This window comes from Daphnia pulicaria, chromosome 4, assembly GCF_021234035.1.
Source record: "Daphnia pulicaria isolate SC F1-1A chromosome 4, SC_F0-13Bv2, whole genome shotgun sequence".
Taxonomy (NCBI): Eukaryota; Metazoa; Arthropoda; class Branchiopoda; order Diplostraca; family Daphniidae; genus Daphnia; species Daphnia pulicaria.
This window is the reverse complement of record NC_060916.1, coordinates 12,083,867-12,109,150: the sequence shown is the minus strand read 5'-3', so window position 1 is coordinate 12,109,150 and position 25,284 is coordinate 12,083,867. Positions and strand designations below refer to the sequence as shown.

Below are 25,284 nucleotides of genomic sequence, written 5' to 3'. Positions count from 1 at the left end.
AAGGGCCGGCCTTTTTATAGGTCGGCCCAGTCCAGGGGGGGGGGGGGGACTGGAAGGAGGGTCCCTTTGCAGCTGTCGGTTTCTCCCACGGGTGTTCCTCCCTCTCGTCGTACTTGGTGGGAGTTTCATTTCTCTCTCTCGGTCACGGGGATTTTCCATATTGACACGACACAATACGCGCGCAATTGCACATGTCTAGATCTCATAACATAACTAGTTCAGTCCTCCTAGAGTTGAACGACAAATTCCTAATTTTGATTTGACCTTTTAATCCCTCCAGAAATTCCAATCTGTTCCACATTTATTTGTTTGATTGAAAATTTTAATGTTTTCTAAATTACAATTTCCCGGTAGACTTGGACAAAATTTCCATAGAAATGGATTTTTTTGAAATTTTAACTTGTTACAGTAGTGCGAAACAAATTTTTTACTTTCAAGAAAGAAATAAAAGAGTCCGTGCCCTATCCTTTTTTAGTCTTTTCTGTTTTAGAAATATAAAAGAAAAAAACAAGTCTGGGGCTGGCGACAGCCAGTCGGGTGCACACCTGTGTTGTCTGTTGCCTCCAGAAGAGAAGTCTGAGGAGAGCCTGGAGGCTATCTACAGTGACGGCGGCGGCGGTCTTATTCCCCTTCACCTTTTTATATCCATTTATATATCTTTCTTTTCTTATTCTGAGACGTACGTACACATATAGAAATATCAACCTTACAAGTTCTTATCTCTCTCTCTCGACTGCGAAAAAGCCCATTTAACCAACTATCAATTTTTGCTTATTTTAAATCTGGAAGGATTCTCGGGATTCGTGATATTATAGGCCACCTAGCGTGAAAAATCAGCGCCTCGGCTACTAAACAGGATCTTTGATTCATTTATTTGCGTTAATTGCGCTTCGAGGAAAAAGAAAAAAGCCCAAAGAATGTCAAATAAAAAAGAATCAAAAGAAAAAGAGTCAGATAAATCGTTTTTTCCCACGTAGAGCGCACACCTGTGTAACCTTTTTTCTCCGAAAGAATATCGTAGAGCTAGCTTACTCACACACACATATCCTTCTCTCTCTTATTTTTCGAGTGTGGCAAACACAGGTGTACTAGACACACACACGGACATGATGTACCTTCTCGTCACGAAGAGAACCTTTTTTTTCTCTCCCTCCTTCTTTCCCTTTTTTGGTGGGGTGGGAAAGGAACAAACACAAGAAAAACTGGAAGAAGAAGAAGAAGAAACGACACAGCCGAAAAAAACAAATTCTCAGACTACCAGGCGCCATCACACACACTTAAAAAAGCTCCGCCCACGCGTCTATCCACCTGGGTTTTCAACTCAAAATAATGAATCAAATTGAAACAACCAAAAACGCTTAGGATTCTTTGGGATTCTCGGAAAGATTCTTTCGAAGAATCTCCATTTGATTATATATTAAAACTGTTCCTAGAATATCGATTACTTTTACACAATAAAAAAATATTTATCAAATTGTTTTTTTTCGTCTATTCCCCAAAAACCAAAGAAGGGTGTGTGTACTCCCCCTTCTTCTTCTTTTATTTTCCAGCCAGTCCCCCCCAGTCCCAGTCCCCGTCCCGTATCTATTTGTTTAGTTAGATAAGAATGAAAAAGTACTGGTGGTGGTATGGAGCGTGGGAAAGACGTTGTCATCGAGAGTTCCACTAGGGTTTGGCATGTTCCAGTACACACATATCGTTCCTCCTCTACTAGCCCACCCTTCAAAAAACCCATAAGAAGCACAAAACTACATACGTACTGTGCAGTACTACACACCCTTTGCCCAGCTGTTGACCACCTGCACCAGCAGCACCACCACCACCACAAGAGAGAAAACCCGTTGGGCTTCTTCTTCTTCTTCTCTTATTTCATACTGTGTACTACTACACCATTTAAGGATTTCTATCTCTCTCTTGTTCAAAAACCAGCCTCTTTTCTTTTTTCCTTATTGTTGGAAATCCGCGCAATCTTCTGCTTCTATAGCTGTATGGGACCCGAGATTATTATGTACCAAATGGTGTGTGGCTGGTGGTGGCTGGTGGTTTGCTTTTCTTATTCTCTGCTAACGGCCTTGAATCAGCCGGATTATTTATTCCAATTTCGGATTTAAAAATGGAAAAATAAGATATAGTAGTACGCGCACGGGTGTGTGTAACACCCCACAGCACAGATGGCTGATGACTGGTCCTTGGAGGGATTCTTCCAAGAATCCACCACCCGATTTAATGTTTCTGTCCAAACAAGTAAAGACAAGTCTTGACCACACACTTTCCCTTTCCATTTGATTGTTTCGCCTTGATATATGTGTGTGGTGTTGTTATCAATTTAAACGAAATTTGATTAAAACCCAACCAGGTGGTCGGCATTGAAAAATATTTTTTGATTTTTCAAATTTTCGCGCGCTTCACACTCGAGCGTGTTTTCACTTACGTTTGATGAATAGGGACGTGGTAATCATCCCCCTACAACAACAACCCCCCTCTCCACACTCAAACCCAGTGTGTGTGTGGGAAAGTGAAGGTAGCGTCGTTCACATCCGAGGGCGTCGGTCGCCCCCAACTTTTCCATCCGCAGCTGAACCCCATCCAGCGAAGCCCCTCCGATTGACCAGGAAAAAAAAACAAAAATGGCCGCACCGTTGAATGATTTATCATTTGAATCTAATCATCATTCCATTACCCCTCCGTCCATCTTTTAAAAGCCCCCAACAACAACAACAACAACAACCGAGAAAATGAATTTTGATAAGAAGAACACCTGTGTGTGTGTGTGTTATTTCTACCCTCAAGATGGCCGTTCTTATAACTTCAAATAGATTCATCATTTTTTTCCCATCTCTCTCGTGGTAGTTTGCGGTGTGTGGTAGTGGTGGTCGGTTAAGGAAATTTCCCTTTTTAAAAAAATATTTAAAGCGACCACCCTCTCGTCAAAGTCCTTGTAACCATCTCTCCTCATTTGAATAATGCGCCGCAACAACAACAACAACATTCTGTAATAACGCAGGTGGTGTAGTACAACTCCGTGAAATAGCAGAAAAACAACCAAGAAAGAAATGTTTGTGATTCCTCTGGTCGAGTCAAGAAAAAACATAAAAATTAAAATAAAATAAAATATAAGTCAATAATAGCATGTGTGTTCCAGACGTGTTCAAAAACGAACAAGACAAGAGACAAGACAGATGTGTGCGTCTTTTATTATGGGGGAAACACCGAGACAAGTTTCAAATGTAACCCAACACCCTTTTTTAAAAAGCAAAAATTGAAACTCTACAAGAAAAGAAGTGGCCATTTCGTTTAACTTTTGACCAGATGACCAAATTAGCATCTGGTCAAATGATTGTCGCTAGAAAACATTTAGCGCGCGAAAATTCAAACGTCAAAGAAGAGAAGAAATTCTTTTTTTCTTATTTTTTCAATAGGCGACGTTGAATAATAGATAGATAGAAATACGCAATGGAATGTATTGTATATTGCGCCCCTATATAAGAGCCTCATACAAATAGGTTGATCCGTGTCGCCCCCATTTAGGCGTTTACCTTCCATACGTGGCTCTGTGTTATATCCCCAAAGTAAAAAATTGTATTACAACAATACAATAGCTGCATTCCCTCTATACTATACTATACTATACACGTATATATATGTACATACAGTATAACCCCCCTCTGGCTGCGTGTTAAAAAGCCTATATCGTTAGTCAGCTGTCACCCGGGCCGGATGAAAATAAAAATTCCGTGTTAAACTTTTTCTATAGAGAGAAAATTCCTCGGAATCTTCTTCTCCTTTTTGAACCATTCAAGAGATTTGTTGAATTCACATCCGACCGCGGCTAAGAATTTGAATATCACTATAAATTTATACATTTCCCCAAAAAATTGAATGTAAGAAAATTTAAAGAAAACCGGTCGGCCCGTTTCTCTGTTGTTTTGACACCTGGGGGATTTGGAAGCCGGACAAAAGCGGATGAGTTTGTCGCCACAGTTCAGCAGTGCAGCTCAAAAAGGCAAAGTTGTCGTCGTCTAGTCAGTTTGGCGGAATGACTTAGAATTTACAATTTAAAAATGGGAAACTGGAACAGAGAAGGAGAGAGAGATAGATCCGTCCGTTATTATTATTGTATACTACTATGCACCTTCATTCCATTATTGTCTGGCCTTATAAAGAATCCATCCGTTTTTCCACTGTCTCTCTGTGTATGTACATATACATAGTACACACGCAGAGACTATATCCTCGGCGCCAGACACTCGACGGGGTTTCGTCGCCTCGGCTCTGGCTTCTTTGATACAATGAAGAAAAAAAGGTGGAAAAAAATAAAAATAAAATAGAAATCAAAGAGGCTCTATATATGTATAGGTCTACCGAGTACAATACCTTTTACCCTCTCATCATCAGACCCCGGGGTCGGCCAGCCTATCGTCTTTTTAAGACCTTTTTTTTTTGGGGGGGGGGGGGGGCTGGGACGAATTCCCATCTCGACCCGATGGCAAGGACAATTGGTTATTATTATTTAAAAAAGAGGTGCTGAAATTCACCTTTTAACAACAATATTATTATTTAAAAAAAAAAAAGTCAAATTGGACACCAAACATTGTCGATGATTATAAACGAGCCATTTCGTTTTTAACTTTTACATTTTTTGGTAAATAAGTTTTTGCTGGTTGTCCCGTGACGATTCTCGAGCATCATCCGGCCGTGACAAACAGGAAGGAAGGGTGTAGACTCAACTGTTTTTGTGTTGGACGTTCTTCAATTGTTTGCCGTTCGAACAAAAATGAGTCAAAAAAAAAAGTAGATTGCGCAACAGGATATGCAACACATTTCAAATTGGGGGTGGAGTCACCGGGTGGGGCCCTTTATTTTTCTATCGTTTACGGATTGCTAGTTTGTCCCGATTTCTTTGTCCTCAAGGAAAAATAAATAAAAATAATTTTGAATCGAAATCATTTTGGGGAATTTTTTTTTTTTTATTCCGGTGGATTTTTTTTTCCTGGGGGTGGGTGAAGTAAAAAGGTTTTGGAAAATTCTTCGTTTTTTTTTTTTTATTAAGTAAAATTTTTTCGGGGTAAAAAATTCTCCGCCAGCCACTACTACCATCGCCGCCGCCAATCAGGAATTTCTTGATTTAGAAAAGAAGAAGAAGAAGAAGAAGAGAGAGAGATGGGAAATTCCCGGATGGATGCGGATGGATGGATGGCGCCAGTAATAAAGACAATGGGCTTTCTTGTCGAGGGGGGCTTTCTAATTTCCAGGGAATTAAACAAGAAAAAACAAAAATTTCATTTTCTTCATGATAGAATTCGTAGAAGAAGAAGAAGAAACATTAAAAATAAAAATTCCAAATAATTAATTTTTATGTCGACTTGATGATATGATGATAAAATAAACCTGGACAGGAAGGATCGGAAGTATCCGGATCTTTCACCTTTCGACCAACGTAATACCTTCCGGATTTTGTTTTAGTCGCGACTGACGCGAGGGCGTTCCTTGTAGGGGGTTGGTTGTGTACGTGTACGGAAGAGGATTGGACGGAATGAATTGCTGCCACACACACCACACGTCGTCTAATTATACAGGTACACCCTTCCTCTCTTGGGCTGGCGTTGAAGGTGTTTGCATATCATTTCCGTGTCCGTCGTCGTAGTCATCGTTCGTTCGCTATCGACAGCGAATCATCACTTCCCCCCTTTATACTGTTCGTCAGGTGTTATTCAGAGTTGAAATCATTCCGGAAGTTAGTGCGTTTCCTTCCGGAGTCAACCGACCAGATTTTACGACCGTCCTAATGTTACATACCTCTCCCCACATAATTACAGAGTAGGAACCAGGCTGCTGCTGACTACCGAGTTGATTTATCGACTCATCTAACGTCACACTAACGTCATTTCTATTTGTAGAATTTTTATAATCAAAAGTGGAACAACAACAAAAAATAATTGAATTTAAATAAAAATGTTATTGTCCTAATTTGAAATAGATTATTGGAGAAAACAAATCTTTTTCATTCAATAAAATCCAAGAAAACTATTTTCAATAGTTAAATTTTTAATCAAAATTCAAAAAATAAAATAAAATGATAAATTTTAAGAAAACTAAAAGTTTTTATTGATTGAATTTTTAATTCAAATTTGACAAAAAAAATTCAAAAAATCCGATTGTCTATAAATACGCGAAACGTATTATTTAAAATAGAAACTAAAAACGACCAAAAAACTAAAACTAAAAAGTCAATTTTTATTCGAGAAAAACAAGGGGGTTATCTTATGTCGTACGTGTCAAAAACACCTGAGCATTACCCGAATGCGCGTTGTGTAATCCGTCGTTCAAATAGTAAACGACAAAAAACGACGTTGGCAGACGTGCCGATAACGCGTGAAATGACGTCTCTCTCTCTCTCTCGTAGATAAAAACCAAAAGAAAAATAAAAGAAATTCGGTTACTTTTCTCTCTCTCTCTCTGTAATATTCCGACCGAAATAATAATTACCCGTGCGACTCACTGACTCTCTCTCTCTCTCCTCCTGTGTGAAACAGAACATTGGGTCCCCCCACCCACCCAGTCACCCAACCCGCCCGAAAAATGCACCTGCTCAATTCTCCCACGTTCGTCAACCGATTCCTTATCAAAACGACAAGACCCGAGGAAATCGTGAGAGACTTTTTTTCTTTCCTTTTTCTTTTTCTTCATCATCGACAGATTTCTCGGGAGATTTTCATTTTTTTCCCCCCATCCATTGAAAACAACAGCAACAACAAAGAAAAAATGGACATTTTCCCGATCGACACCTGACCTACTACGTGAAAAGAAGAAGAAAAAAGTGAACGGGCCCTCATTTTTTTGTTTTGTTTTTTTTTTTTTTTTTCATTTTCCCGATGATTAAACGAAGCCCCAAAAAAGGCGATGGTTGGCAGCCGATGCCGCCAGAGTGGGCGGGGCTTCCTGCTGCCGTCGGTTCCTCCCCCTTTTTCTCTATAAAAGAAGAGACGATTGCAGGGCACGAGACCCGTCATTCAGAGTTTGTTCGTGAGTGCACACACGTCGCCATTACAGCGGGAGACAACAAATATTTGACAACAGAAATTACCGACGATATTTCACACGTTGGACAATTGATCGCCGAGGGATTATTGCGAGTTCAAGTGAAAAACAACCGGAGAAAGTCAAACCCCCCAAAACAGAAATTAAAAATGGTGAAAGCCTCCAATCGTCACCCGACATCTTCGACGACGACGAGTTCGACTGCGACTGTGCAGCAGCAGCAGCAGTCGGATCCGCTGCGCGGAGTGATGGCGACCAGCAAGGAGCAAGTGGAAATCCAAATGTACCTGTCCAAATTGAAGGAGCTGGTGCCGCACATGCCCAAGAATCGCAAAGTCTCCAAGTTGGAAGTCATCCAGCACGTCATCGACTACATTTGCGACCTGCAGAGCGAACTGGAGCAGAACCATCCGGCCAGTCTCAACCGGAACCGGAGGAAACAACATTCGGCAGCCGTGTTGGCCGCGCGGAGGGCCACCACCGACGCCTCCGTCATCGCCAGCGGTGCCAGTCTCTCGCATCCATCCGCCGCCTCTTCCGCCGTGCACAGACAACCTCTCGGCCTACTCACCTCCATTCCCAACACCTCCATCGAGGTAGAATTGAATTCAAATTAAATAAAGAAAAAAAGGAAAACAGAAATTTAACCCAGAAAATTATTCGAATTTTTCTTTTCACCAGGTGAACAACACGACAGGGGATAACAAGAGCATCAGTGACGTCATCGTTCCTTGTTAGGATTCTCCCACAGTGTAAAAAAAAGGGGCGGAGTTTCCCTGCAACATCCCCGCAAATTATTTTCCAATGGACACGACAACAACAACAACAACAACAACACTAGTCCTCGATTTCTCTTTTTTTTTTAAATTTTTTTAGCGAACAAAAAAGAAAACCATCAATCACACAAACACCTATAGGCTATTATTATATGACGTGGAGACAAGTGTTTTGTTTATTTCTCCCATTTTATTTTGGGTCTTAAATTAATTTTTTTATAGAACAAAAAAGAATCCCCTCCACTTGCTACCAAAATGTCGAAAAACGATTTAAAAAAGAAAAAAGCTTCAAAAAATATATTCTATTATATATGTTTCGTCTGTGATACCTTCTCCACCAACCACCCCACCCCCCCAAATTTAATCATTTTTTTTATTCATTAATTATTGACTAAACAAATCTCCTCCCCACCCACCTACCCCCCATTTGTACATTATTACCACAACAAAAATAGTCGTCGACACACACAGAATTATTGTTCCTTCACCCCCCTCACAATCGTGTCACATTTTCTTTAATTTAAAATTTTTTTTTCGGCGGGGAATTTGAAAAAAAAAGTGGAAATTCTTTTCAATTATTATTTTGATGTGTCGTGTGTCTCTAATTTTGCTATTTTCTTTTTCAAAACAAAAAAATCGAACATGTGACATAATACCTAACACCAATACAAAGAAATTTGGAAAAAAAAATTTGTGTCTTTTGTGAAATTTTTACACAGAAACATGTACATTGTACAACCCCCAGGAGGTGTGTAACAGCTGGATTGCGCTTCATGTCCACCTGGGCAAAAAATCATCGGCCTTCGTTCGATTGTTACACGACAATCGACCAAAGAAAAAGAAGAAACAGATGGACAAGAAAAAATGTTCGTTTGTCTTTTCTCTTTTTCCAGTTTTGTGTGAAAAATTTCCCCTCCAAATAATCAGAGAACTCACGACGTCCAACCAAAAACTTTCCATTGTCCGTGTGTGTGTGTTCCAACAAGGGGCCTTATTTCTTTATCGATTTTATCGGTCGACCGGATATGTAACATATACACACCAGCACCACAGAACCGATTTCTATGTAATGATGGCCGCCGTGGTAGTGGTGGTGACCGTTTTCTCTTCTATACACACAAACAAATTAAATTCACCGCCGGATATGTGCGCAGTAAAAGAAGAAAACAAAAATTAGAATAAATAATATTACAGCTTGTAATATAGCGTAGAAAACGCGGGGATTACCAATGTAATATCAGGGAAAAGAGACGGTTGGTGGTGGGGTAGGATTATTGTACGAATCCCCCACCCCCACCCCACCCGACCGAGTAAATCTTTTAATCTTGGCAAGAGAAGAAGAAAAAGAAAAATAGCCCCCGATAAAACATTTTTCTGCAACAATTTCCGCTGGGACCCCTCTCAGGTTTTTAGATGTGTACGTGGGACGTGCTCCCTGTCGACTTTGACGCATCTAACGCAATGCTGCTGCACTTGTGCATTTGCTGGTTGCCCATCTATAGTCGCGCGTAATAATACCCGATGACCTCCCCCAGCGGAAAAAAAAACCTCCACCCAAAAAAGGAATGGTTTGAATTTCCCTCCAAACTCAAATAACGAAAAAAAAACTGGGGAAAAGGAAAAAAAGGAAAAATTTCCCATCTGATTGTTCCAGTCACGTACATTTCTCCCAAATCCGCACGAAATTTAAAAAGATAAAAAGAATTTTTGGAACTATCCAAGTTTGTCAAAGAGAAATCAATCGAATTTAGAAGATTGTACAAGCAACTTCATTAAAAAGAGCCGATTTTTTGGTTCAAATTCGGGTTAAGGTTATAAAATGGAACGAAAAAAAAATATATATTTAAAAAATTTAAAACACAAAATCCAGTTGTTATTCATTCCAGTCACGTAGGGGAATATAGAACGAGATTGCCAACGACCAAAAACAACTTCTTTTTCTCAACCAAACAACAACCGTGATGACTTCTTCTTTTATAATATCCAAATAAACTTTGTCCGGCCGATTAGTCTCTTTGACATTTGGTTCAAGTTTCTTTTTCTCTCTTTTTTCCAAAGAAATAATTTCCAAACCAAAAAAAGGATGGCGTCCTTATTTAGCAAGGCATTTCTATCATCTTGTTGATTGCCATTATCGTTCGTGTTTGCTCCGATTCAATCAACAGCCAAAAAAAAAAAAAGCCGCCAGAAAAGAAAGAAAAAAAACACGTCGCCAACATTTTGCTTTTTCTTTATTGATTTTGATTTATTAGCTGCGCACACCTGGGCTCCCAGCAAAATTGCCAAGCGACAGTTGCGCCCGTCCGTCTACGTTGCCTGTTGTTGGGTTTTAAGAGAAAACGCACGTGTGTTTTTCCCGTTTCCTTTTAAACGAAAAAAAAAAATAAAAATAAAATAAAAAAAAAAAACCTTTTTCCTTCCAAGACATCAACATTCCCACCCTTCTGCAATTGCCAACAGGATAGGAAACCCCACACAAACCCACCCACACCCACAGCCGTCTTATTTTTCTTCCGGTTATCCAGCGCGGATCACCTGGCGTTTTTTTAAATACAAAAATTCCTTATCGCCAAAAAATCGATAAACTTTTTTTTTCGACCCCTTTTCAAATTTCCCACCAAAAAAATGTCCAAAAATTAATTTTTTAAGTTGTTAACAAATTAATTTCCGTTTTCCTCGAAAATTTATTTCCTACCCTACCTCCTCCTACCTCCTACCTACTCACCCCAGAAAACTGTTCCATACCGAACAGCTGCGCCTTTGAGAAGCCTTCGGAGAGCACGTGCTGGAGGAGGTAACCAAACAGCACACCCGCATATCCGGAAACGGTTTTTTTCCTCTTCTTCTTCTTCACGCGTTTTTCTCTCTCTGTGTGTGTGTGTGTGACAATCACGTCTTGTGTGTAGCTGCTGTTTCTGCTCTGTTCAGCAGATGACGGGCACACTGGGCCGGCTGTGATTGTATTTTTTTTCGGTTGTTGTTGTTGTTGTTTGTCATTTCCCCCCTCTTTGGTCGTCGGGAACCTATCCGTTAACATTCACACATTTTCCTTCTAAATTTAGGAAGAAGAAGAAGAAGATCTTTTTTGGTCGGATTGGATGTGTGATAACCGTTGGCGGAAATTATTGTATCAGCGGCCATATAGGTATAGTCTATCTCTCAGAGCAGAGCAGAGCAGAGCAGAGCAGAGCAGAGCAGAGCAGAGCAGAGCAGAGCAGAGCGCCAGCTGGGCCGGCTCGCAACGACGACGGATGATGATGTGCCATTTTCCCCTCCTGCCCGTTGGCCGTCTGCTCCGTGGCAGCCGGGCAGATGTCCGCCAAAAAAAAGGGACACACACACACAGAGAGAACAGATCTGCCGAGTCAGTCGATCGAATAGAATAGACCCAAATCTCTTTTGATCGGCGCAATCGCGAGTATCAATTTTTAAATTTCCCGCCAATTTTTCAAACAATTTGTCAAACGAACGGCGGACTATTTATCAACACTCGGCCAAAATCACCAATTCATTTCATCTTGAAATCATAATGGTAGGAATGCTACTTTAACTCATGTTCTTAGTAGACTACTACACCATACCAAGTATACCAGACGGCTGATTATTATTTATTGATGTATTTAAGCTCCCGACAGATGTTGGGCAATCCCACTAAAAGGGATACTGTAAGAGTCTATATTCCTTGGAATGGAGAGTGTGTGTGTGTGTGTGACAGACTGGGCGAGGGAGGGGACGACCCACACTCCGCCCGGAGTCTATTCCAACGGATTGACTCTCTCTCATTTCTCTCTCACGGACTCTTTATATAGATTGCAAAAGGGGCGACCCTGGCAAACACATGGGGAATACGTTACACACACACACAAGCAGCCGACAGACACGCCCAACTTTTTTTCTTTTTCAAAATTCCAGCCGAAAATTTAAATTTTCGAAAATTTGATTTTTTGGAGGGAAATTTGAAAATTCAAAAATTTCATTTTAAAACTAACATTTTTAAGCTACCGCGTGTGTCCACACACACACAACGATTTTTCGGGGGTATAAAAATATAACACGACCGGTGCGAGAGAGTCTTCCCCTCCTCCCGCTCACTCTCCTCTGTTGTGTGTGTGTGCGGGACAGATGGCCGCCACAACACAGCAATCCGCACACACGGCCGTTTTTTCTTTTTCCTATTTGGGGAAAACCTTCTTGTGCTCCCCCGTACAGGCCGCGCCGTGTGTTACGAACGTATCAACTGGGAACAGCAGCAGCAGCAGCAGCAGGAACAGCAGCCCAGGGAGGAACCTGGGAGAGCAGAAGGTTCTCTCACGGAGGGGGGAGAGACAAGGTCGGGGTGGGCGATATGGGTTGCGCTAAACTTTTTCGAAAATATATATAACAGCTAGGCCATCGTGTGTGTGTGTGTGTGCAGATGGCACGTTCGATTTCCCAACTGAATTTTCTGGCGGATTATATAGACAATTCCGATGATTGCTGCTGGGCCCCAAGTCCAAGACAAATGAGATTACATACCCCACCTCACCCCCGGGTTATTTATTCATTTGCATACCTAACAACTTCATCTAGAAAAGAGGAGGGTGGAGAGACCAAGAGACCAAGAGTCACGACAGGATCGATGATGATGGGATCGTGCAAAAAGCGCAGGCGCCGTCAATAAATCCCCCTTGAAACGTGAATGGGGGGTGTACAAAATGTCGACCAACCCCATTCGGCTTCTTTTTTTTTCAAAATGGCCGCCCAATTTTCCCGACATCAACCAAATCGTAAAAAATAAAATCAAAAATTCCCGATGAGAATTGGAGTGAACGGACAATCCGTTTCGCATTGAGAGAGTCTCTCCCAGTTGGCCTGGGTCCGTGTGAATTGTGGAATATATAGACTCTGCTAGACACCAATGATTATCCAACAATTTGGGGGTTTTCTCAAAAAGAATTCAGCCGATGATGGCTGACAAAACGAATATTACAAAAATCTATACGGGTGTGGTTCTTGTCTAGCGCTGTAAAAAGAAAGAGAGCTCTCTATAGTCACTCACGGTGGCCACACTGGCGGATCGTTGTTACCATGACGACGCCAGAGTCAACAGGGGTGGAGCCGAACAAAAGAAGTCGAGTGAGCGAGCTCAGCATTTTTCATCTCTTCCATGAATGTCAATTAAGACAATGGAATGTGCGTTTTGCGCAATTCCAGCGGAATCTTTCAATCGACAAAAAAAAATCAAAATTGGTTTTTCTTTTATTATTTCATCAAAATAACTATGGCGGCGGAACGGGCCTGCCTGCTGCATGGAACTTGTCCGTCATCGACAGTTTCGAGAGGTACAGATTCGAGCCTGTCCTTCCTCATCTTCTTTTCTCTGTTTGTAACCAGACAACAGAACCAAAAAAATAAAAAAAGGAACCAGACACGCCCCAACCGCGGGAAAAAGAAAAAAATTCCAATCGATACACAAACAAAATGTCCAGCCAAAACTTATTTCGTGTCTGTGTTGTAATAGACATTTTCTAAGGCTGCATCAGTCGGGGGAAAATATAAAAAAGGCCGATGACTCACACGAGTATCGATCCCAAGACACAACCGAGTGGGTAGGGTGGGGAGGGGGGGGGGGTGGAAAAGAAGAAAAATATTAAATAGGAGCTAGGAGCCAGCCAGGAGCCGCGGGACACGTGACTCTGGATAGTGCGTACGTCCGAGGGGGTTGTTACGGCCATCCGCACTAATGCCGGAAGTAAAAAAAGAAGAGGAACTTTTCCTTCCAGGAGGGGGGTAGAGGGTGGATATTTCCAACAAATATTTAATTGGCCAAGACACGTGACTTGTGCGTATTATTTCCACCCCATTCAACGGGGCTCACCATAGCGCGAGTGCGCAGCTACATACAAGTTTGATTCCGGCGGTTTTAATGAGACCTTTAATCCGGTCGATGGCTCATGGCTATAGCACGTGCCCAACTTAAACCCACCCAACCCCCACCCAACCCTTATTCCCTATAGATCTTATATTTAAGTTTAATTCATTTTTTTTTCTTTTTTCAGAGAATGATCAAAATCCAGTTGGCCATTTCGGTCGAGTCTGTGGGGCCTTTTTCGAATCCGGGCCGGTCGCCATGACGACAGATTTGTTTTGAAAAGACAAAAAGCAGAAAGGCTGCTGCTGCTGCTGCTGCTGCTGCTCAGACTGTTGTCGAGTGCTGCGCCCAAGTCCGTCAAGTTCCGTCTCTCTCTAGCTCAACTGAACTGAACTCAACTGCTGCTGCTGCTGGACATCGTCTGCAGAGACTCTCCGTTTAGTAAACAGTGCGGAATAGTTTCCATTAGCAACTTGAAAAACATCCAACACCCGAAAAAAATAAAAAATAAAAAAGAAGAAGAAGAAGAGCAGCCCCACCATCGACTTTTGCAGATGCAAGACCAGATACAAACACTCGACGCAGCCGAGACGATAGTAATACAGCCCCCAACTGCTGCCCAGCACTTGTATATATAAATACTTAACTAACAGTTGATTCATTTCACACACAAAATATACCAACAGGAAGATGAGGTCGCAGCCTCCTCCGATTCGCCCAACGGCAATCCATGGCAGCGTCTTTTCAACAAGATGCGCCACCAGGTAAAACAAAAGGTGGAAACTTTAGTCCACATAGAAATAAAAGTTCATTGTCTTATTTTTTTATAAATTCTAAGACACAAAAAAGGAATTTTGGTTGAACGGACTGGCAAAAGAAGGGGGGAAGTACAGCAAGAAGAAGTAAAGCAACTGCTGCTGCTCTTGTCCGGGGGATGAACGGTCCGTTGGATGTAGCGAGACACACAGCCGGCCGTGCCCAGCACCTTGATGTCTAATATACAAGACACACACAACTTGTTTCGAAAAAAGAGTGTCTTTTTTCCATCGTTGACTAATCAAGAGACACCTGCGTCCACGCAAGACTGGCGTACCGTAGAGTTTCTGGGGGGGAACCTTCTTCTTCTTCCTCTTCTTCTTGCAGAGTTAACATTCTAATCCGTTTACACACAGACACAACGGAGGTCTCTCAAACACATCACGCAATTTTAAAAGAAACAGCTGGGCTTACAGAAAAACTCTTTTTTTTTTTTAGTTTTGTTTGGTGGCTGGTACAATCGATAATAGATATCGCCCGTCTATTCTAATTGTAGTCGGAAGTCAGTCGACTATGGGCCGTCCTCAAACAGACGATGACGGCCGGGACATCTGCCCAAAAAGTTGCAGATGACCAAAAGGGGCTCACAGCAGAGCGCGCACAAGACGATGACCGAATATTTTTTTTTTTTTCTTTTTTTCTCTCCAGACAAATTGGGTGGTATAGAAGGAAGTTGGACACAACAAAAGGTGTCGGAAAGACGGCCAGAAGGCCGGAAGAAAAGAGCAAACGGCTGTCGATGCTCGGCGTTAGACCGAGCGGATCAAGAAAAGAGAATAAGAAAAAAACAACATGGGTTGTGCTTGGATCAGTGGTGGTAGTGGTGGTGGCAGGTGGGTGCGCTGGGCACATCGGGCTGGCCGGCTGCACATCCAACTTTATTTTTTTATTTTGTAGGAGTCTATTCAACTTTGAGAGCAAAAAAATAAAAAAATAAAAAACGAAAATTCGAACATTTTGGCGCGGAAATTGTTTGAAAAATAATCGAATTGTTTGATTCCATATAACTGTTAACCGGAATTGTTTCGACGGGGGTGACGGGAAACGATGTCACGGAAAGAATAGAACAAAAAAATAAAATAGAAACCCGTTTTCATCATATCGTGAAAGTTCGTGTTGCAGTTGCGGTCGGCTGAATTTTCGTTTTTTTTGTTTTGTTTTCCCAATTCGTCACTTCATTCATCGCCTTCCAACTACGATAAGACTACTTATAAATACACTCTGGATATATATAAATAAAGCAAAGACTCGAATTCAAAATGGAGGACGACCGAGCGTGACTGTAAAGACCGGAAGTCACGAAAAGAAAAACCCAAATTTGAGAGAAAGACGTGATTCGTGGAGAAAATAAGCTTTCGCGTTGCCAATTTATTGACGATTATCGAATAACGGCGATTAGATAATAATGATTTTATCTTTTTTTTTCAGCCATCAACCACAGACGCTATAGATTTCTTCCTATCGCCAGCGGGGGTTCACTGTTCAACCGACAGAGGTAAAAAGTATTTTTTTTTTTCTAAGCAAAATTCAAAAATCCCGCCAATTTTTATTTGAAAATAAAAATTTTGTTGGATGACAGAAGACGATTCAGTTGGCCAGTCAGATGATCCGAATAACGTCCGTCTCGACATCAGCGACTCGATTCATCATTACTACCAGCCGGCGTTTTACTATCCGGCCAGCTGGACAGGCCTGTTGACCATCACGTCACAAATTCCAGGTGCTGTTGTTACCAAGACATTTTGGCTCCATTCATTCATTTTTAAACATCTTTCAAAAAAATAAAATAAAATAAACGGGCGGGTGGGATTATATTAGTGAGCCTCGATGAAAAACTGGACGATGTGACGCAATTGTGGTCGCCGGAAGAAGACGGCCTTTACGTCGGCTCGCCGCCCAAATGCTCCCGTCGCAGGTGGGAGATTCTCGAACGGCGTCTGGTGACGACGACGACCAGTCAACAGCAGCAGCAGCAAACCACCAAGACAAAATGGTTCCGCTCCGACGGATCGCTGGCCGTTCTACCTGATCCATTACGCCCTTATCTCATCCGCAACATCATCCCGGTCCTGGATTCTCCAGCCGACCAGTTTCGTCCAATTTACCTGCCCGTATGTTACAGTTACAATTTGTGTTTGTTCTTCTCACGCCAATTTTTCTTTTCAAAAATTAACCCGCGAATTTTTGAATTTCAGAACGGCAAATTAGTCGAGGGTCAAACGACGGCCGGTCCGTTTGCCGAGCGGCAGGTTTATCCTCTGCACGTTTTCATCAGCGGAATAGAGTTCCATCATCACTGGCTGTTTGGCGTCGAAAATGTTCTAGCGGCCCGACTGGCCCGACAATGGGCCGATTACTCGTCGACATCGGCCGATTCGGCGGCCATCACCGCCGCCCAAATGGACGTGCTGGCCCGCAAGTTGCGGGCCCTCTACCAAGCCCACGACGAGGCCGTCGAACTGGTCGAGCGGCTCCAATTCAACGGAGCTGACGAGGCCGTTATGGCCGCCCAGCTCCAGCGCATCGCTGCCTACCGGTTCGAGAGAAAACAAAAACTCAAAAACTCAAAAAATTCGTTTTGGCTGATTTATGACTTTAGGGAGGCCATTGGTTGGACCCGAGGGGACTACTACGCGGCCAGTGGCCGCCGAATGGCATTAGTCCGCTCAATGATGGCCGACTGGAAGCGCTTGAAAGACATGCGCACCAGTCAGGGATTCGCCTGCACCAGCTGTCAACTGTCGGACGGGCCAAAGAAGAAGAAGAGGAAGAAGAATAAGAAGAAAATGACAAGTGCTGCTGGTAGACTGGCCGCAGAAGAAGATCAACAACAACCACCGCCACCGCCGCCACTCGATTGGGATGAAGAGATGGAGCGACAGATGGACGAATCCCGTAGACTCTTCCGCGAGCACGTCCGCTCAGAATCTGATCGATACAAGCGTCAAAAGGCACAATGGAGGCACAAGAAGTCGACTCAGAGGACGAGTGCAAGTACCAGAAGTACCAGGAGGAGAAAAGTAAATTCTAACAAATCAGAAAAAGTGGGAGGCGTATGAATGAATAATAGGACGATGAAATTTCATTTTTCTTTTTTCCCCCTATTGAATTATAAAATTACAGGAGATGACGAAGCGATCCGATTCTTCGTCATCTGAAGAAGATGATGAAGAAGAGGAGAAAAGAGATGAAGAAAAAAGTGAAACTGACGACGAGCCGGAAGCGCCAGTGCAACGTCAATTTGACGAGGAACAGACACGAGCAGAGATCCTCAAAAGGATGCAAGAATCGCTCCTGCCACCTGGTGAGACGATGCCTAACCTTTTGTGGACTCCCAACACTACCGAAAGTCCGTCTGATGTCAGCGACGCTCGGTAGGTGTCTCGTTTTGATTCTAAAATTTGGCGCTAAATTTGAATTTGAACATTTCTTTTGAATCGACAAAGAGAACAGAGGAGGATCGACGCAATCAAGAAATGCGTTTACCAGGTCAAGATTTTAGTCAATCAAGAGGAAATGGCCGTTTCAGACGTCTTCCACTTGGCGGAAGACTTTACGGCGGATGGGATTCAACAGGCCTTTCATCTGTGGATCAGAGACAAACCGCGAAACATTTCCATCCAATTGTTCTACAATATACGGAGCAATCAGAAAAAATTGAGTTTGCTGGCCGACGTAAACGTCCCGATTCTATCAGCGTAAGGAGAAAATCAAATTTAAAATTTCCATTTCCTAAATGTTTTGAAAATTTCTGTATTCAGAAGGACAAGTTTCGCCGGACAACCGGAAACGCCATTGAAATTCAAAAGTGGTTTGGTTCAGCAAGCGATCGTCGATCTCGCCAGCGTGGGTTGCGGAATCAAACAACCGGGACGGGAAGAAGATGGCGAAATGTGGACGAATGGAACGCTCACAATCAAAACCGGATGGGGGACAGACAATCAGGGCAACGTTATGGCGCCAAACATCATCGACCATTTGCCAACGATCATTTCCCAGCCGTCAGAATGGGTCAATCCCAAAGTGCAACTGGATCCCAACGATCCTGCCAATGCGGAGACGTTGGACAAGATCGAAGTAGACAAACCATGAAGATAACCAATAACTTGAAAATTAATTCAATTATCTTCAGAAAATGAATCGGCTGGAATGGAGGGCCGGCAAAACGGTTGGAGAAGTTCTTAAAGAAGACGATGGGGACACGTTCTGTTCCAAGGAGCAATTCGATTCCAACGTTCGTTTCCAGCTGCTCCGGCGACGGGCAGATGAAATTAAACCGTTCGGTCATTTGACTATGATACCCAGTCGACCGGATGAAATACCCAATCACTTGATTCACGTAATTTTCTAAAACGCCCGTCACAATTTCAAATTGATTCAGAAAATAATTTCAAACTTTCAGTTGATAGATGGCAGTGCTAAAACGGGCTCGTCGTTCGATCGGATGGAAACGGAAGAGTCCGTCAATCCGCTGGATGCATTAAGGCGAAGGGGTCAGCGAAAATGGCTGGAAATTTACCCAACAGTTGCCGATCGACTATCATCTTCCAGCCAGAAAAGGCTCCAATTAGCCGATTTGGTCATGGAAGATCACATTCCCGACATCAGGTAAAATCAAACTTATCCGCAATTGATAATTAATTCAATCATAACAAAATCGTGTCGTCCATCCAGCACATTTGGCGGCCAACTGATGCCCGTCTTCTTCAAAGCGCATCGACCTCTACGTCCGGAAAGAAAAGAGCGAAATCCTGTGCCACTTCTGGCCGGCCTGGCCATCCATACGACGGAGCAAGTCAGCCTGAGAGTCAACGTCATCCGAGCGCTCAATTTACCTCATAAAATCGAAAGTACTTGACAAAAATTGAATTCCAAATAATCGCACGATTTTTTAATTTAAATTTCCCGCCTTAATCAGGAGATTCAATGGTCCACCCGTTTGTCGAAGCGTCTTTCCAGAAATCCAGCGCTCGAACAACAGCTGGAAACGGTACCAGTCCCACCTGGAACCAAGAACTTTGTCTTCCAGTCAAGTATTTTTTTTAAAAATTACTCTTGTTAATTCTAATCAAACAAAACGAATTTGACAGCTTAGCGGAAGGAATTCGTTCACTGGCTTATTTGCAATCCATCCGAGACGATTTGTTCATTCAACTTTTTGACGAGGTTAGGCTACTTAAAAAAAAATTTAAATGGTCAGATTCAACAAGAGATAAACATCGATAAACATTCACAATTTATGGAGCAGGTTGTGGTCGATATTTTGGACGACGACCGTCAAAGGGATGTGAGCGTCCACCAGCGGTACGAGAGGCACTGGCTGGGCGGTTTTAAAATCCCGTTTCAAGTCGTCTGCAAGTGGAGCAAGGTTTATTATTCTTTTCCTTATAAAAGCAAGTTGAATTCAAATTTGACCTGAATTTTTTAAATGCAAATAGATCGAGGGCACGTTTGCGCTGAATATTCCAATGGTGCCCATCGGCTACGAGTACAACCACTACAATCACGACGGACCACTTTTGACAGTTTTAATTTCAATTCACCCAGCCGTCAGTCCCCCCAGGATCAATCAGGTGAACAAAAAATTCAAAGAGCTGAGCGTGTCATTCAAGACTAGAGCGACTATCCATTGACTAGATCAACGGACCAAGTATGGAAGACCTGGGCTTCTTGGAATACGTCAACGGATGGCGGAGCGGATTAATCAAGGAATTTCCATTTCTGGACGGCCTCATCAACCCGTTGGTTGTCAACGAAAAAGCTTTGACCGTCTACATCGGTCGCTACCTGACTCCACTGGAACCGCCTGAACAACTTCAAGGTTCCAGTGACGAAGAGACTTTGAAAAACCTTTGCCAATTCGTGGCAGCCATACCGCAAGAACCAAATAACCGGCCCATTCTGACACCGAGGATTTGGTTCACCTGCCAAGTAAAAATTTTCAAAAAATTTCTTTGGAATGTTCAAAAATGTAAATGTTGAAACAGACGGTGCTAGGATGGCTGGTGGGCGGGGACGAAGAGCGGGCCATCCTTTTACACAACTACCTGGCCGCTCTCCATTACGAGGTGTACGTTATGCTGGGAATGGCAGTGCCCGAAGGAGAAACGGCCTTTGTCCTCTATCGGAATAAAACCAACCAGACAATGCGTCTCATCAATTCTTCAACCGGAATCACAAAAAACGTCACAGATCCCACGGGCGCCATGCAACAAGTTTGGGCTTTATTCAACCAAAACGACGTAATGATTTACTAAATTCAAATAATCAATTTTAAAAGTAATTTCATAAGAAATTGGGCGCAGTTTTGGGTCAACACTCACACCAAAGTCCACTCCAGTCAACTGCAATATCAAATGACAAAATCAGCCGATTGGCGGCCGTTGTTCTCACGCAAATTCCCCAATCCTCGACTGGCAACCATTCAGACACCAGAGAGGCTGGTCTACCCAGCAACAAACAACAAAGGCGTCCGGCAATTGGAAGAGTCCATCGTTGACTATCTCAAACAGTCCTTCATGAAGTGGAGGAAAACTGTGAGGTAAACGGACTCAACAATATGAAAAGAGATATTGGAAACAAATCAAAGTTGTTTAACAATTTTTGAAGGACGAAATGGAACAGACATGCCGGCCAAGTCTTTCGTGAAATTCTGACCCAAGCGGCCCAAGGAGACTTGACGCCCACATCAGACAACTTGGAAGAATTATTGGAAACGTACAAAGTAAATGTGACGGAATTTTATCTAGTAAATGAAAAGCCAAATTAACTTTTAAATTTCTTTTTAAAGGTTTTTGGAGTCCCGCTCAAAACGGCCTATGTGGACTTGGAAGGACTTGGCGATATGCTCTATGCAACGGGCCTTCACCGGCACCACGGCTACGAATTCGCCCTGTCAGTTTTCATCAAATCGTATCCTAATCATCTGCTACACGTTTTCATATTTGGAGCTTACTTGGAAAATCTCTAACCCACTAAATAAGTTCTTTACACGAATACACGAAATGTAAATTCGGAGCTCGAAAAAAGAATGCAATAATAAACTTAAAATTCACCGAAAAACGGTTTGTTATTTCTCGGCCAACAAATGGTATTTGGAATCAAGTAGCTTGGCCAGTTGAAAACTCACTTTCCCAGAACGTTGTGCACATGCACAACTGAGCCCATCAATAAAACAATGTGGAAGGTCCTACCTTTGATGGCTGACGGTCATGTCTGGAAACGAACAGTTTCGAAGCTTGGTGTTTTCTTTGCTGGGCGTGATAGAATTTTTGTAGTTGAAAAAATGTTCTTCTCCTTCTAAAGGACCACGACGACGTCACGACAAGAGAAATGGACACAACAGGCGGATCACGGATGAAGATGCGTTGGAATCACGATAACTGCAAAGTAGAATTAACAAATAATTTGATTTGAATTGAAGTTCCACGGCTGTGAATTACAGAATTGGACACTACACTTGCACTAAATAAGAAGCCGAAAAGAAAAAGAAACGTTATTTGTCTCTCAGAAAAACTGCATTGTGAAAAACGACAACGCCCCCTTAATTTGAAAGAGAAGAGGAAAGGTTTGAAAAAGGAAATAGGGCCATCATAAATGATTTCATGCAGTAATCCTATGACCTTCATTCGTCCTAGGACAATTGTACAATTAGCTGTAACATTTAAATAGGGTTAACTGCGAAAATTTCGGAACAAAAATAAAAAGTAGGTTCCTTTAATTCGCTAAATTTATTCAGGGAGGAAAAATGGTATTGCACCGTGTGCCTTTCAGTCTTTCTGGGGATAGAATGAGAATCGAATGTTTTTTTTTTTAAATTGCATTTACTTACATTTACTAGGAAGTGCGGTGACCTGGGCGATCGTACTACACAAGAACGGGGGATTCGCAGAAAAAGGGTGAAAGTGGAAGGGAAAAGAGGATGCATCCGGATGCATCACCTTAAAGAGAAGAAATTCCGCTCGACATCTGTAATCGAATTGAAATACAACTTGATAGTGTTCACCAAGTCCACAAATATCATAGAATAATTTCCCAAATTACCTGGAGAATTGGAGATCCTGATTTAAATCATAAGGAACTCATTGGACCTTAAGTTTGAAAAGAAAAATATTTTATAATCAAAATGTTTAATAGATGAATTAATAACGAGAACATATAGGGAGAAATTCTGTAAGATAGTCTAACAGTCTCCAATAGAGTACGTATTACACCTATTGGATATCCAAACGGAATTCGTGAAACTGAGCTGTTGCTCCAATCCACCATGACGAAAAATATTGTAGACCTAATTTTTAAAAAAAGAAGGGGAAAAAATCATGAACAATGCAGGTAAGAACGTTGCAATTATCTACCAGCAGCGCAAATCTCGAAGAGCCCATATTTCTTCTTAAACTTGATTAGACGACGATCTCCAATTGTAGCCCTCGTTGGATGATCTCACCAGATTGTGTTGTATCTTCTGCCTAGCTGCATGGTCACTACGAATGCTCTTTGGTGACCAAAATTCAATAGACTCATCAGTGCATTACTTCAATGAAAAAAGAGTAAAATTCGTTAACTTACTGGCTTCTACGTTACGTATTGTGTGTACGTTACGACACAACTGTCGATTTTTACTTTGCTGTCAAACGTGAGTTCGTGCCAGTTGGGAATGGACTGCATTGTTCCATGTCCTCAATTTTACAATAATCCCATATGGAGGGTTTCGAAAGCAATAACTTAATCCTTCAAGAGGAGCCAAAGTTATGCAGCGAGTTGTTTAAAGACTGTTTCCATAGCCGATTAATGGAACTTCCACGACTTCAACTTGGAGATGCGGGGCTGCATGAGTTGATTAAAGCCGGAAAATTTTGTCCGATGAATACAAAACTTCGCAAGCAGTTACACGTTTCTATGATCCGTGAAAGGGCCGAGGAGGTATCGAGGTGTCAAGTTTCTTTCGTAACCTCAGAAACTCGATGGATTCACTTCTCAGTTGCGTACTCACAACTTATGAAATTCATCAAGAATGTTGTGTCGTCCTTTTGAGGGAAAGTCTTTAGTCACGAACACTGCAATAGGAATATGAAATTGTTTGGGAGCTATTGAGAATACTGAATGATAATGAATAATCACGGTATGTTGCTGGTATGGAGAACGAAGGCGATGCTGTTGTTGGTTTTCGTGACGCTACTGGCAGCTGAGAAGGCGTCAAAAGTAGGTTTCTCAATGGCAGACTGTTTTTCCTTCATCCAAACCAGGCTGTTTTTCCATGGCTTTCATGGTGCAGCAGCTCAAAGTCCTTTTATCAAGATTGTTGACGGAAGCTGATTATTTTCATCAATCAACTTCACACCTTAATGTTTACCATACCCATGCCCATGGGTGCAGCTTTCTAAGCACAATTCCCCACATGAACTTTTATGCAGCTTGTACTTGTTCACCAGTCAGAACATGATCCAGGTTCACGAGGTACAACCATTCACAAAAATGATGTTTGTGTCAACTCTTTCTCACGAGTTCTGCTTCAGTTCCAGGAATATCTAGGGTCAATACATAAATAATACTTAGAAAAAGGCATTTACGACCATGAACAGAGGCAATGGATCTCACGGACTAACACAAACTCATAACCAACTTCAGACTTGGCTAAATTGGGTGTAATATAGTAAGTTAAAAAGAGTACCCACTCAAAAAGAAAAAAATATCTACTTGAATTACCAAATCCCGTATAAACACAATTTTACACATACACATCAAAAGATAAAAGAAGTAAGGCCCATATGCGGATTACATTCTACGGAAATTTAAGCGGTAGGTAATGACTAATGAAGCAGACGCCGATAAAGCGATAATAAGATGAAATTCAAAAAAGCAGTACACAATTCCTCCACTAGGTGTCGATACCTAATAATCCTACCTAATAAGCTCCTTTTGATGGCGGCATTTTTGTTTTAGACTTTTTTTACGCTTATAAGTTATAATTCGGGTATTCCCGTTATCATTGATTCAATCGTCCTCTGTGAATGGAAGTTATAATTACAATATCCTGATTCAAGAGCGACCAAAGGTCGACGGAAGACTTTATCTGGGCGCATTTGGACTAGGAGCAAGCCCCATGGGCGGGTGGAACCTTCTTTTATTTGAGCAGTTTGCTTCTATTCCATGCCTATATTTATGCGGTCCGTGTTCTTTATTTTCAAAATGAATTCTCCAGGCGAGGCTCGAACTCGCGACCTCGGCATTACTTTTCGTTCTTAGCGTATTAGATTTACTGTCATATAAGTACCATGCGCTAACCAACTGCGCCACTGGAGATGATATTTCCTATTTCTATTTCATTTCGCTTTTAAAAAATTTACGTAACTAAAAATTGAATTGAAACTAAAGTGAAAAAATACACTTAATCTAAATTCAACTATACGGAAAACACATTGCATTTTAATGACTTTGAAAAATTGTGAAGCTGTACCAAGAAAAACAAATAGTAGCACACCCAAAAAGTTGATATTGCAGGGGAAGGACTTCGTGGATTTTTTCTCCCTACCTCTTCATCGGCGTAATATTCCTTACATTTTCAAAATTTTACATAAAATAAATAAATAAAATTTCACATTTTGCAAAACATTTGGATGGGACTTGTTTTTGACAGTTTTTTTGACAGTACTTGTTACCGCCACGTTTATGGCAACTAGAAACAAATGCGCAAGGAAAGAGATCGAAGTAGAACTAGTATTCTACGAGTCCCTTGTTTCAACGCAATGCAATGCATTAGGCATTGCTGAATACAGCTCAACGTTTTTGAAGAATGCAATGCACAAA

At 41.9% G+C, this 25,284-nt stretch overlaps 2 protein-coding genes, 3 long non-coding RNA genes and 1 other non-coding gene across 8 annotated transcripts; 2 read left to right on the top strand and 4 right to left on the bottom strand.

The window, feature by feature from the left end:
• Positions 1-2,901: 2,901 nt before the first annotated feature.
• Positions 2,902-5,975, bottom strand: LOC124337456. The gene is made up of 2 exons (XR_006917384.1): positions 4,133-5,975; positions 2,902-4,069 (listed from the first exon to the last, which is right to left on the bottom strand). It is a non-coding gene; the product is annotated as an uncharacterized LOC124337456 (long non-coding RNA).
• Positions 5,976-6,985: 1,010 nt separating this feature from the next.
• Positions 6,986-8,081, top strand: LOC124337134 (DNA-binding protein inhibitor ID-2-like). Its single transcript, XM_046791198.1, has 2 exons — positions 6,986-7,634; positions 7,720-8,081. The coding sequence occupies exons 1-2, from the start codon at positions 7,188-7,190 to the stop codon at positions 7,774-7,776; spliced, it is 504 nt and encodes a 167-aa protein (XP_046647154.1). The 5' UTR covers positions 6,986-7,187; the 3' UTR covers positions 7,777-8,081.
• Positions 8,082-13,456: 5,375 nt separating this feature from the next.
• Positions 13,457-21,600, top strand: LOC124336866 (coiled-coil and C2 domain-containing protein 2A-like). Of its 2 annotated transcripts, XM_046790745.1 has the most exons (22): positions 13,457-14,261; positions 14,352-14,429; positions 15,910-15,976; positions 16,061-16,201; positions 16,300-16,592; positions 16,677-17,017; positions 17,081-17,501; positions 17,605-17,855; positions 17,928-18,179; positions 18,243-18,558; positions 18,614-18,820; positions 18,884-19,089; positions 19,156-19,331; positions 19,400-19,514; positions 19,572-19,647; positions 19,730-19,849; positions 19,920-20,054; positions 20,119-20,412; positions 20,469-20,723; positions 20,787-21,022; positions 21,091-21,205; positions 21,272-21,600. In XM_046790745.1, the coding sequence occupies exons 1-22, from the start codon at positions 14,220-14,222 to the stop codon at positions 21,449-21,451; spliced, it is 4,317 nt and encodes a 1,438-aa protein (XP_046646701.1). In that variant the 5' UTR covers positions 13,457-14,219; the 3' UTR covers positions 21,452-21,600. The 2 variants fall into 2 exon arrangements, with proteins under 2 accessions (XP_046646701.1, XP_046646700.1); XM_046790744.1 differs by having other exon boundaries at positions 16,677-17,501.
• Positions 21,601-21,674: 74 nt separating this feature from the next.
• Positions 21,675-22,571, bottom strand: LOC124337439. The gene is made up of 3 exons (XR_006917367.1): positions 22,525-22,571; positions 22,313-22,449; positions 21,675-21,863 (listed from the first exon to the last, which is right to left on the bottom strand). It is a non-coding gene; the product is annotated as an uncharacterized LOC124337439 (long non-coding RNA).
• A 75-nt stretch (positions 22,572-22,646) lies between these two features.
• LOC124337422 lies at positions 22,647-24,297 on the bottom strand. 2 transcript variants are annotated; one of them, XR_006917350.1, is made up of 7 exons: positions 24,184-24,297; positions 24,084-24,111; positions 23,836-24,005; positions 23,599-23,764; positions 23,047-23,534; positions 22,836-22,972; positions 22,647-22,768 (listed from the first exon to the last, which is right to left on the bottom strand). It is a non-coding gene; the product is annotated as an uncharacterized LOC124337422 (long non-coding RNA). The 2 variants fall into 2 exon arrangements; XR_006917349.1 differs by lacking the exon at positions 24,084-24,111 and having other exon boundaries at positions 24,184-24,276.
• Positions 24,298-24,671: 374 nt separating this feature from the next.
• Positions 24,672-24,780, bottom strand: Trnai-uau. Its single transcript has 2 exons — positions 24,743-24,780; positions 24,672-24,707 (listed from the first exon to the last, which is right to left on the bottom strand). It is a non-coding gene; the product is annotated as a tRNA-Ile (tRNA).
• Between the last annotated feature and the right edge of the window lie 504 nt (positions 24,781-25,284).

Coding starts and splice junctions, on each gene's coding strand:
- LOC124337134 (XM_046791198.1), top strand. CDS start 7,188: ATGGTGAAAGCCTCCAATCGTCACCCGACATCTTCGACGACGACGAGT. Junction 7,635..7,719: donor TTCCCAACACCTCCATCGAG/GTAGAATTGAAT, acceptor TCTTTTCACCAG/GTGAACAACACGACAGGGGA.
- LOC124336866 (XM_046790744.1), top strand. CDS start 14,220: ATGCAAGACCAGATACAAACACTCGACGCAGCCGAGACGATA. Junction 18,559..18,613: donor AGACGTTGGACAAGATCGAA/GTAGACAAACCA, acceptor AATTATCTTCAG/AAAATGAATCGGCTGGAATG. Junction 21,206..21,271: donor AATTATTGGAAACGTACAAA/GTAAATGTGACG, acceptor TTCTTTTTAAAG/GTTTTTGGAGTCCCGCTCAA.